The sequence below is a fragment of the Apaloderma vittatum genome, unplaced genomic scaffold, assembly GCF_000703405.1.
Source record: "Apaloderma vittatum isolate BGI_N311 unplaced genomic scaffold, ASM70340v1 scaffold33021, whole genome shotgun sequence".
Lineage (NCBI taxonomy): Eukaryota > Metazoa > Chordata > Aves > Trogoniformes > Trogonidae > Apaloderma > Apaloderma vittatum.
The window spans coordinates 7596-19963 of record NW_009701310.1 but is presented as its reverse complement, the minus strand read 5'-3'; the positions used below and the strand labels follow the sequence as shown (position 1 = coordinate 19963).

The 12368-nt window shown below is 49.2% G+C and overlaps 1 protein-coding gene across 2 annotated transcripts in view; it reads right to left on the bottom strand.

Moving 5' to 3' along the window:
• Positions 1–11069: 11069 nt before the first annotated feature.
• Positions 11070–12368, bottom strand: part of COPS7B (COP9 signalosome subunit 7B) — a 7109-nt gene continuing 5810 nt past the window's right edge. Inside the window, exon 6 of one of the 2 annotated variants that reach the window (XM_009879111.1) lies at positions 11070–11447. In XM_009879111.1, coding sequence (XP_009877413.1) covers positions 11289–11447 — 159 coding nt within the window. In that variant the 3' untranslated portion in view covers positions 11070–11288. The remainder of the gene's footprint in view (positions 11448–12368) is intronic. The other variant, XM_009879112.1, reaches the window with a different exon arrangement.

Sequence of the window (12368 nt, the reverse complement as noted above, 5' to 3'; positions counted from 1 at the left end):
ACCCCCCTCCTGCCTGTGATGGGAGGACTCGTGAGGCACCCGTCTCAGCCACGCTCACTTCTATAGTTCAAATGAAAACGACGCACGAGTTCCCCAGGTGTCTCCCAGCTGTGGTAGCGCTTTCCTACCTCGGGCTTTATGTCTGAGCAGGTTACGGGAAGGTGGGATAAGTTCTTGGCGCAGCACTCCTCTGTGCTTGGGGACTGATGGGCGAGAGAAGCGTCACTTCCCCGCAGCGACCGGTTTGGGAGAAACGGGGCAGCTTCTCCCCTGCCGCCTCTCTCCGAGGGTGCTGGGGCGCAGCGAGGCACCGCTCTGGCCTGGTCCCCACCAGCAGCTCACACGCAGATGAACTCGCACCCGGGGAAGCGCTTGCCTGCTGCAGCCCCCGCCTCACACTCTTCTTCCCAAGGCACAGCCCTTCCCTGCGCCCAGGGATGTGCCTTGGCCTCGCAGTAACATAACGGGCAGAGAAGGGACCAGATCTAGGCATCCTGCTGCTCTGCACAGCAGTGGGAAGAGCAGGTCCCAGCAGTGCCCCCAGCATGCCAATGTTGGTCCCTGAATCTTCCCAGAGGGATGGGTGCTGCTCCTCTGCTCCCTCATTGTAGTGGCTGCTCTGTATTCCCAAGGAATCACCCAGCTCAGGGCTCCAAGAATGGCACACATGCAGTGAGGCCAGCTCGCACCCATCCTCTCTCGTTAAATTCTCATCAGGAGAAAAAAATTCTGCTAGATCCAGGGCCAGGAGGAGCAGAACACTTCCTGCAGCCTCTCCACCAAATAGTCAGAAAGCAAAGAGTGAGCTTCTTCCTTGCTTTAGCACAAGCAAAAAGCTCAGGGAGGGCTTCTGTTGATTTCAGCATCCTCTGGCCCCACGCTAGGATTATTCTCACAGGGTTTCAGTTTGGGACAGGTGAGGGCTGTTTTATGGCAAGTACTAACATGCACTTTCTCTTCGTTCCTCACAGGGCTTTGAGGCTGTAGTCCACTTTCTCCTACTGTGGCCAGGCAGGGCCATCCCCCAGGCAACGCCTAGAAGAGCCAAGACCCCTCCCCGGAATGGATACGAGATGTGGCTGTGTTTTTCTTTTTGGTACGAGGAGTCATGGCACCAACTGTTTTGGTTTTGTTATTTTTTTAAAAAGTGCTCTCTATCTTATATATATTATATATACAAACACTCACCAAGACAAGGGACAGTGCTTTTCCAAGAGACTGATGAAGCCAGCTGTATAACGTTGCTGTTTGTAAATTCATGTCATGCATAAATGTATTTATGTTGTAAAGCTATTTATATATTGTTTATAAAGAGATATTTATAAAAAAATTATTTATGTAACTAAATGAAAAAAGTCAAGCATTGTAACATTTTTTTGTCCTAAGTAGCTAAAAAACTTAAAAAAAAAATCATTCCATGTGTCATTTTGTAACCTGTCTTTATTTATCAAATTCACATACAATTTAAATGTCAGATTGACTGATTTTAACTGAGTTAAGGAATAAATTTTTCAGATGTTTTAGAAAAGTCAGGCGCGAGAGGAAGGCCAGCTGATATTTTAAGCTTTGATCCCGTAACACAACAGTAAACTTGCACCCAATCTAAAAAACCTCGGATGGATGCTCGGATGGATGCTCGGATGGACTGCATCCTGCCCGGCACTGTGTGCAGCTGCAAGCCTGTGCAGAACCCAGCAACTCCTCTATTGCCCAGATCCTGAACAGCACCCCTGGAAATAAGCCCAGCACGTTCAACAGCCTAGACCCGGATCGATAGCAGCACGACAAGAGCAGCGTTTGACCCTGATACCTTTTAACCTCTTCCAGTCTGCAAGGTTGGGGTCCAAATTTCATCCTGTAACTATAGCTTTATCACCAGGCACCGTGTGGAGATGCAGCCCCTGCTGACAGCAACAAAAAGACCTGGATCTGGCCCCCGGCTGCGCTAGCGGGAACCGAGCTTTATGCCGGAGGCGCTGTTATTCCAGGATCCAGCAGCTTCGCTATCTTGTTGATATTCACATTCACCAAACTTTTCACTGCTAAGCTGTAAAGTCCCTTCTGCCAGCAGAGATTTATTTAACTGTGCCTGGGACGATACATAGACAGACCAAAATATACTGAGGGCTGCCTGGTAAGGATTCACGGACACAGCTGTTGCTACCGCTTCTTGGTATGTGAAGTGCATGAAATAAATTGTTAAAATGACTCGGCGACCTAAAGGAAACAGCAAGAGAGGGGGTGGGGAGCGCAGCAAACACAAACTCCTGCATGAAGACTCTTTGGTCTCATTCTTCAAAGAAGCCTTAGAAAAAGAAAAAAAATAATGGCAGGCACCCAGCCCAGCTGTGACAGGAGTCACAAATTATGCCCTGACTATTGTAGTGGGCTGGGAAAAAAGGAGCATTATGTTCTGCTGGGCTCTGGTGCCTAGGACAGGGCAAAAAGAAAGTCACCAAGACCTAGAGGCAGAGAGATCCTTCTCCTTAGCAACCACCAGGAAACCATAGAAACCTCCAGCCAGATTCTCCCCAACTATTAGAGAACATTCAGTTTACAGGAGAGGATTCGTCCAGACACTGGACAGCTCAATCAGGTTAGGAGCGCACATGTGATGTTTCTCCCTCAGAGACAGGTCCCCACCTCGCAGTGCCCGCAGAGTCCAGCTGGATGGGGAGCAGCAGCGATGAACCATGTAAGATGCTGCTTATGGGAGATAAAAAATCAAGATCCTGGGAGGCTGGGAGGGAGGCAGGCAGGACAGGCAGCTCGTGTCCTGCCTCAGGGTCAGCTGGAGCTCTCCAGAGATGTCTGCAGGTAATGACAACCCGCTGTCAGTGCTCTGTGAGGCAAATAAAACATTGTGAAGGTCACCCTACCGGCTCCACACACCTTTAGAGGGAAGGAGGGGATGTACCAGTAGCTCCTAAAGAGATGCCCATCACAGGGGACTGTCCACTATCACGCAGCAAACCGAAAAGACAATAAGGAATCACTTACTGTGCAGGTTTTGCACACCACGTCTGGTGTGAGAAGATGGTTCTGCAGGTTCCCCCCCTGGGTCCTGGTCCTCAAGCGTGAAGCCACAGTAGTGACCATAGCAGAGTGCCAAGACTGCGACCAAGGTGGGGCCAACTCCCTTCCCAGCTTTGGCTTTTTGTTGCAAAGCCAGAGCTGGAACGAAACCATCTGTCTGATGACAGAGGGCCTCTCCTCAACAGAGCAGAGAGCACTCGGTCTCAGGAACTTGAATCTCAAAAATTTGAGCACCTACATGGGGAGCAATCTGAGCCCAGGTTGGGGGAGATCCCAGAGATCCCAGCCTGGGGCCACATAGGGTCTGAATTCCTGTTTCTCTTCTGCAGCACAGTCCGAGGGGAAAAGAGCAGCCCCACAGCAACAGGTTCCTTCCGTCTGCCGGGCTTCCTGGAAAAGAACAAGCCCAAGGAGAAGGACAAAGCTGTACTGCAAAGGAACACTAGTTTGGCAGAGGGAGAGTGATCAGAGTGAGAGCTCCCTGTGCTGAGGGAGGGGAATAACACTTCGGTTCCACTCCGACCAGGGGTAAGTCACCCTGTCCCTCACCATGCTGGTTTCCCACCTGCAGGAGAGCAATGTCGTGCCCACGTGGGATTGTGAGCTGATGCACAAGCGAGAAGGCAGCACTCAGGGGTGAAAAAGCACTTGGGAAAACTTTCAGATCCACTTCCAACCTTAGCACCCACACGGCACAGCCAGACTGGGGGGTCTGATGGCCAAAGAGCAGCACTGTGAGTAGAGGACAGTTTTCGGAGTGCTGACAACCACCTTCCTCAGTTTGGAGAACAGGCTGGACTGAGAAATAGAAGCGGTTCATCAGAGCACAGCAAGCACCTGATAAGGCCACAACTGGGTCTTGGAAACAAGGTCAGCAGGGAAGAGAAGGGCCACAGGAATCTAATTAAGAGAGGAGGAGGCATCATGTGCAGCAGAAACAAACTGATCTCACATCACTGTGGGCCAGCTAGGTCAAATCCTCACATCCAGAAAAAGGATCCAAGGCCATCACCAGAGCAGAACCTTGTCACATCCCAACCCAGAGACAACGTAACCGAACAGCAAGAGCTGTCCTGGATGGAAGCCACAGCCCCCAGGGGATGACATCTGACATCCCAGCGGCAGGCTCAGGGAACGGCATTTAGCAGAGGTGTACACGCACACACACACACACCTGGAAGTGAGTGTGGCAGCTGTCCCAAGCTCCTCTGTCCACACTCAGGGTAAACTAACACCCAAGGGACCTACACGCCTCCTGTGCTACCAGCTGAATGAGCAGTAGCCATGTTCAGCTTCCATGTGGGAGCACTTGTGATGTGACATGATGTAGGAACAGCCTTGATTTCTCCTTTCCAGGAGCTATTCCTAGCATGAGATGAGCCGTAGTCTCCCCGGGCTGAAAAAGTCCACTGCTCTAGGTGAAAAAAGACAAGAGCTTTCTCCAGCACCGTGGTACAAGTGCCTTGCAATGCCCAAACAGGCCAGACTAGATGCTGGAGCTCCCACAACGCGGACGCAGTTGCCCTCCAATGTGTGTGAAATCAGTTCTGCTCCCCCAGCCTGCATTGCCTGTTCTTCCCTGGTACCGTCAATGCAACTTTTCCAAGGTATTTATTGCTGAAGTGTTACAAAGCCCAGCTCAGGTGACAGCAAATCCCAGATCAATGAAGAAAACGAAAAGCCCAGAGTCTCAGAGCAGGACGACAGTGGAATTTTCCAGCTGGAAAGGGACTTGAGGCATTGATCAGGGACTGCCGAGGGCGGCAGCACACACGTCCCTGCCACTTGGCTCTAGGACTTCTCCAAGCATGGGCTGCTTCCCTCAGAATGCAGAAAAACAAAGGGAAGAAATCACAGGGCAGCTTCCAGAGGGAGCCTGCGCTTGATACAAGCGTGAGTTGAAAACAAGAAGGGAATTGAATTCAGGCCCCGTCCTGTCAGTCAGCAACTAACCTTGTCAGAAGGGATGGCAGCACTAACCGAATCAGGCAATTCATTAGGTTGGGGCACACAGCAAAAGCCCACGCTCTCTGGAGCAGAACTACAGTGAAAATCCAGGGTAATGAGTTGCAAATCGCCTTTGTAAATGACATTTCTGCAGTGACTCTGGCAGGCTGGGAAAAGAGCTAATAGGAAAATCATTAGGTAGCATCCCTTTCATATTGTTGAAAACGGCACAGGCTATTTTTCCTGCCCCTCTGTAATTAACCTGGCATATTACCCATAATACTGCAGGCCAACATTCCCACGGTGGGCCACCTTATTTGCGTCAGGGGAAACGAAGGATATGGCACACAGGAGGAAAACGACTTCTAGAGAAGCTTAAGAAGCTTTAAGACTCCTCCCTTCCCGTACGTATGCATCTTCTTCAACCCCATCAGCAGCAAACCTCTGCCCAGCCAGGAGACCGAAGTGCTTCACAAGCCCCTGTCCCTCAGTCGGCGCTCAGCAGAGGGGCCGTCCTGCGAAATGCAGCTGCTGAAGAGCCGATTTGCCCAAGGTTGCTTTCTGCAGCTGTAGCAGAGCTGGAACAGGACCCAGCTCCGCGCGTTGCCCCTTATTTTGACACTGTCCTTGTCCTTGATTTCCATTACACTAAACCAGGCAACAGCCTGCGCCTCCCCAGGAGCAGAACAGCTCTGAGGAGCAACGCCCGCCCACCTGGCTTGTCTGCCGGCAAGGAGAAGTGTCATCTCACAGTCGTGATGCAAGAAGAATAGCATCACAGCTGGCAGGTGACCCTGTAGGAACTGTAGGTGCTCTCTAACAGCTGCGAAGGTGACAATGAAACACCAAGACATTACTTATTGGATCAGCACAAATCAGCCTTAGGACTGAGACAGCAACTGAAACATTAGGGCTGGTGAGACAACTATCACCTTCAGGAAGAGTCTGGAGAGCTAGACAGCACTACCTCCAAACTTCATACCCGTGGAGATACAGCCCTACAGTCAGACAAGCTCAAAATACTCACAAAAAGGCTGATCTCTGATGGAGTGAGGCTTCACTTGCCCGCCACAGTCAGCTCTTCTGGAAACACAGAGGTACCGTGTGCGTGAGCGTTTGAAAAATGCTCTAATGACACAGAGATCCACAAGCCTCTACAGGAGACCTGGAGCTGTGGAAAGATTTCCTGTCTTCAACTGAAATTGCACGCAAGGACTCCTGGCACAAATGCTTTTACGCTCTCTGGGGAAATACCCATCTCAGGACTGTTAAACAATCTTATGGCATCCTATTACATCCTGGAATCTCCAGTGTGCACGTTCGTTCACTGGAGCGGGGACATCTTGTCTTCTCCTTGACAAGAAGCAGCTGTGGTCACAGCTATCACACTTGGGCAATTTGCAGCCTGTAGCAAATGCATCAGAGCATCTTGCGAGGTCTCCGTGCTGTGGGAAAAAGAAGCGTTTGCGCTTGTGTACTTGAAGATAGGGAGCAAAGTGCTGCTCTGCCTAATCCTTTGGTTCAGAGGTGAGGGTGCCACCACAGTGCCACCATGAAGCAGGACTGAAAAGGAGGACACAGTCCTCCAGACTAGGGGGTAAATGCACTCCCTTTCTGCAGTACAACGCTCTAGCTTCAACCACTTACCTCTGTTAGCTCTGTGGTAGGGCCAAACCTGATGAAATATCAGCAAAATGTCAACAGTCCCTGAGAGACACCGACCTTCGCCAGGGAGCAGAGTGAAACAATGACATATTTCTAAAAACTCTGCTGAGAAATTCAATCAGACTGTCAGGTTAAAATTCCACAATAACAATAAAAGGTTGAGGTTACAAGTAGGAACTGAGATCATTCTAAACTTTTATTTACCTTTCCTGATGCCCCTGGGTTACTTGCTCTCAGATTACACAAAAATAAGCTGGACGGATTCAGGTTTTGGTTGCCGTGCATTAGGTCAGATGCTATAAAGGACTTAGCTGGGGAACCAACAGAGAATTTTGTTTTGGGGTAGGTGCCAGAGATCTGGCTAGCTGGGTCTACACACTTCTGAGGCAGGTTCTTTAATTTACTTCCCTGTTATTCAGAGTAAGAAAGAGCAACGCAGCTTCTCTCCATTGCAAAGTTTGCAACAGGCTCAGATACAGAAATAACGGACAGTAGCACCAACACACCCAGAATGCACAAGCTTTGACTGTTTTACCTCAGCAGGAGGTGGACTTAGCTGTTCTTTTAGATTCACTCCTATAAACCTGCACAGAACAGAAAGTTTAGGAAAAGCCTGGTTTACCCATGCAATTGGTTGCATTCTAATATAGCTACCAATGTTTATGGCACTCTTCGGTTCCCTTGCAACAAATAAGCCCAGCTTTCCTGTTGTGCAACCAGACCAGCACATTTTTCCCTTGTAGGATAAGCAGAACACAAAAAAATCCCACTCATGGTGTTCTGTATAATTTTCCATTCCTCCAGGAACAAAATTTGCCTTGCAGGGCTGGTGAGAAAACGGCCATCTCTTACCACTGCTCTCTTCTATGGGAACAAAAGCTTCACTTTTCCCAGCATTGCTCCAGAGAGCGGCTCTGCAGAGGTTCCACTCCTGTAGTCAACCCACAGAGAGACCTGCAAGCCTGTGTGCACCCAACTGCAGGATGGGTCTCAAATCTGAACACAGAAGGGTCTGTCAGCATCACTGATTTTCCCTCTGGCTCTCAAAGGAAGACTAAGCATTCAACTTATCTAAGGAGGGGAGGAGGGAAGTAAAAGAACAATAGATTTTGAGCCAGAACTTTTTTCTGTTAAAAAAAATTAACATTGGCACTGCTTTTTCATGTTCCAGAATTGCCTGATGTTAGCTGGTATCAACTGAGTCACAGCAGGCATGCCAGGGACATTTGTTAGCGTGAGGCACAGCTTTAGGGCTAGGGCAGCCTACCAGCACCGCAATCAGCCAAGATCCTCTCTTCCATTTTCCAGCTCACTGCTCAATTCCATATTAAACAAGCACTAGTACAAGTGGAGCTGCAGAACATGAGGCTAGACAATAAAGCCCTGAAGAGCAGAGGGAAGGCAGCTCCATCTACTTTGTCTCCCTCTGGGTGGAGGCAGCAAACAGAAGTTCAATAGCTCAAACTCTGTCCTGCTGCAATCTTGAGGAGAGCTGCAGCTGGAGCAGCCCGTTGCTGCCATAAAACAAAGCAGGGCAGGATGCTCTCTCCACATCAGGGAGCAGCGTCCAGCAGCGCTCAGACAAACTGCGTTAGCTGCCTCCAGCAAGCAAAAGCAATACATGGGAGTTTGTACCAAAACCACTTCTGCTTCCATCTCCCTCTCGTCCCCAATTAGGCTCCTCGGGCACTCCCCACTTCAAAGTGTAGGCAATTTAGCCCTCACCAGCCCCTAATTTACACAACTCTCACTTCGAGCTGCAGTCCTCAGTCACAGGGAGACAACGCAGCCTGTCTCTGTTGTCCCTCTCCAACAGCACAGCACCTCCTGCATCCTTCCCTGTTAACAGCTACGCCTTCTGCTTCATTCCTGGAATAGCTTCTAACTCTTTCCTTCAAGCCAGATTCATTAACCAGCTGCTGCAGAGCTGTTTGCCTCCCCCAGGTACTCTGTGCATGTAATTTGTTAATGACTCATCTCAGACTGGGCTCACTGCAAAGGCACCCCCCTCCTTTTGCGGCACCAAGCGCGTTGCTGGCATATCAGGAAAGCCAAGCGTGCAAACAGCTCGGTTCCCTCCAATATCCCATTCCCTTTTCCATCCTCTATTGCGGTCAAGCATGGGACAGCTCTTTATCCAAAGTGCTATTTCCTCCCTTGCTTCTTTGCTGATCAAAGGTAATGTGTACCAAAGCATTAATAAGATCTTCAGCCCCAGCCAGGCTTTGAGAACAGCAAAACCGTAAGAAAAGATTCAACTTCCAACACACTAAAGAAGCTTCAGCAAACTAACGTTGACTCCTGTAACTGGCAGGGAATAAACACTAAGGATGCCAAATTCACATCTACTTTCCCAGTAGATTGAGGAGCTAAAACAGTTTCCAAAGGCATTTGTATTACTCCTGCCTCTTTGCAGGCCTGATATTAAAAATGGGAAGGAAAGCAAACAGCTAGTGAGGCCCACAGAACCTCTCCTTACCAGTCAAATCTAGTGAGGAACTGGATGACCAGTACACTGCAGCTGCTCACATGGGAAGCCAGAAGCAGACTCAGCTCATCTCTGTCATACAGATCTATTAAACTTGGGTATAAAAAGTCCCAAACTAGTCAGAAACTAGTACTGACATGCTTGGGAAAGTTCCCTTGAGATACAGGGGAAAGCTTCGTGCTCTGGGCTTGGTCCCTTAACATCCTTCCCTGGGAATTTTCTGGCTAGCATTTCTAGCGGGAGAGAGAGAGAGCTGGTAAAGAATCAGAAACCAAGGGATGCGACCCAGAGGCAACTGGATGGGAGGTATTTAGACCCACCTCTCAAGATTAAAAACTGGCGTGCCTGCACTGCAGAATAAAAGAAGAGGAATTTACTTTCGTAAGTGTCCAAGTCCTGTGACTGGGGACTGAAAACACGCAGAGAGCAAAAATCCTGATAGCAATAAGACGAGGGCACGTGCATTGCACAAGCCAGTGCAGGTAACAGCTGGCTGCAGGACTGGAGCATTGTCGCAGCCCTCTTCTTAAACAGCTGCCCTGCCTGCTCACGGAAAGCCCTTCCCTTTACAGCACAGAGTGAAGTGAAATGCAGGCTCCAAACTCCAGAGCTAGAGCCGAAGGAAGGAATCAGCCAGTCTAAGACAGAGCACAACCACAAACGTTCCACTGTCAGGCAGCAAAGGTCTTTAGGCTTAGGACACCAGACTCAGCTCCTTGCTTTGCCACAGATCCTTCGGCACTAATCTGGACAAAGATGAACCACTGACAGAGAGCCCTTCCCTGCCTCCCAAACACATCAGGGTGATGAGTCAGACCCTCTGATAATGCGACATCAAGCAAATGCTCAAGTGAACAAGTGCTGTTGGGCTACAAGCCGAAAGCAGCCTCAAAGCCAAGACGCCAGACTCTGACATTAAATTGGCATTTTTAATTATTTTTCTGAAATGTGCTTTTCTTGTGAATTGCTGTTTCAATGTCAACCCCATCCTCCCCCTTAAAAAAAACAAACTCTCACATCTTGTCGAACTAGGTGCAAATCACCTGAAGTTAGTCTGTAACAAATAATAATAAAAAACAACAAAAAACCCCACAAAGGCTGAAATGTTTTAGAATCACAACAATGTACAAAAAAAAAAAGGGAGGAAAATACAACCTGAAAGTGTTCAAAATTCAGAAAAGACTAGTCAAGTCCATTGCTTCAGCAAGGGGATGCTGCTGCGACCCCTGCCAGTGGGTCCTGGGTGACCAGCCTGCCACAGGGCTGAACAGGCTCTTCTCCCATGCAGCCCCACCGTCACCAGCATCCAAGGAAGAGCAAATTCATTACCCTTTGAAGGTCTCAGTGGGGGAAAACAACTCGCAGGCAGCTCTGGGAGGTCACATCACATTCAGAAGGAACGCAGCTTCTAGCATGCCCCTAACCACCTGCAAGAAGGAAGGCTTGAAAGAGCAGCCTGCTTCCTCCTTGTCAAACTGATGCCTCAGAGATGCAGAACAGTGCTTGAAATCTGTGAGAGATTAAAGGGCTTAGTAAGGGCAGTAAACACAGTTAAGTAAACAGCCCAGCACTGGATCTCATCTTCACAGAGTGAGGTAGTGTGAATTTCACCCTGGTTTAAAATAGACAGGGGTAGCAGAAAGGCTGAAGACTTCCACGTAAAGCAGTTCCTGGCCTAGAAATCTTTCTGCGCTTCCTCTGGGAATGAAAAGATCTGTGTCGGTGGCTTCCTCGCTCCCAGTCTGGCTTTGGTAGCCACACTTCAACCTGGGATTCAGACACTTGCTACAGAAGTTCTCCCAAGATCTGATTTAGTACAGCAGCTTCCTCAAGGTTAAGCAGCAACGAGACTGGCTGGGAGGGAGCAAAAACTGTCCACAGATTTTCATTTGTTTTTTTTCCTGCCCCTTTTGGTTAGTCCCTCTCTTCAGAGTCCTTCTTTACAGGATCAGAACAGGGACACCCTGGCAGTTAATAGGGGCTGCACAGTGTAACTTAGCCAGGTGCTGCTAACTGGGAACTGTATTCAAACAGGGCTTTTATTTGCCAGCCTGGAAGTGACTGGCCCAGAACCCACTGAAAAAGGAGACGCAGGCCCTTTTTTGCTCCTCCTGTTGTTATTCCTAGCTGAATGACATTTAGATGGTATGTTCTAGTGACGGCTGGAAACCAGCCCTTTGACTTTGGACATCTTCTTTGTGGGCTGCCTTTGTTCTGTGTGTGGAGGGCACTCTCGCTCTACCAGCTGCTGTTCCATCTCCTGTGCCGACGACGAGGCTGTAGCTTTTAATGTTTTCTTTATGTTTGTGACCTGGCCAAGAAAAGACAGTGAATCAGCACCTGCTTCTTCCTCCTCTCGCAGTAGAAACTCTGTTCATAAACATATGGAAAAAACCCTGGAGTACTGAGTGGAGATTATAAAATAGACTCTTCTACCAGAAACATGCTCTGCATGTGAGTTTATTAGAGGTAATGTCTCATCCTCACTTACAGCCAGAGTTGTTAATGTTTCCAGTCTGGATCCAACAAAGAGTAACTAGAGATTACTTTTTTTTTTTCCCCCTTCAGAGATAACGGCACAAAATTGCACCGCCCTTCTGGCTGGCCGGAGGGACCTACCGCTGCCTTGGTGCAGAAGGCAGCCATCCTACCATGCTGTTGGCCAGAGGCAGGAAGGCCAAAGGAGACTGTGAAAGAAACAAACTTACACTTAGGACAGCACTTGAAAAGGGAAGATGCCATTAGGCCCAGGTGGCTGAGCCACAGATATTTGCTAGAAGCAGGAAAAGAAATTGGTTTCATAGGAGGCAGCGCTCGGGCTTCTGCTACTCTGGCTGAAAAGGAGAGATACAGCACTAGACACCACAGTCTGGGCCCTGGAATCCTGTAGGGCTCACCAGAAATACAACGAGCAAACCTTAAAAAAGAAACAAAACAAAACAAAAAACCACAGGCCAAAACAAGTTCAGGAGTCAGGTGTGCCAACTCCAGGCCAAAGGCATCTGGCAAAACCAAACACGCCGCGTACGGATGCCAGTCGAGCCGCCAAGCACGTGCTGCTTCCTAAGACAAACGTAAACCCGCAGGGATGCAGCGCTCTGCAAGAAACAAACCCTGAGCAAGTGTCTCGGGAGGACCATTTTCACCTTTACAGCTGTATTAGCCAAGATTTGCTCTCGCAAGCAGACGCACACGAGCAGGGCTGGAAGACCGGGCCCGTGCTCCCGTCTCC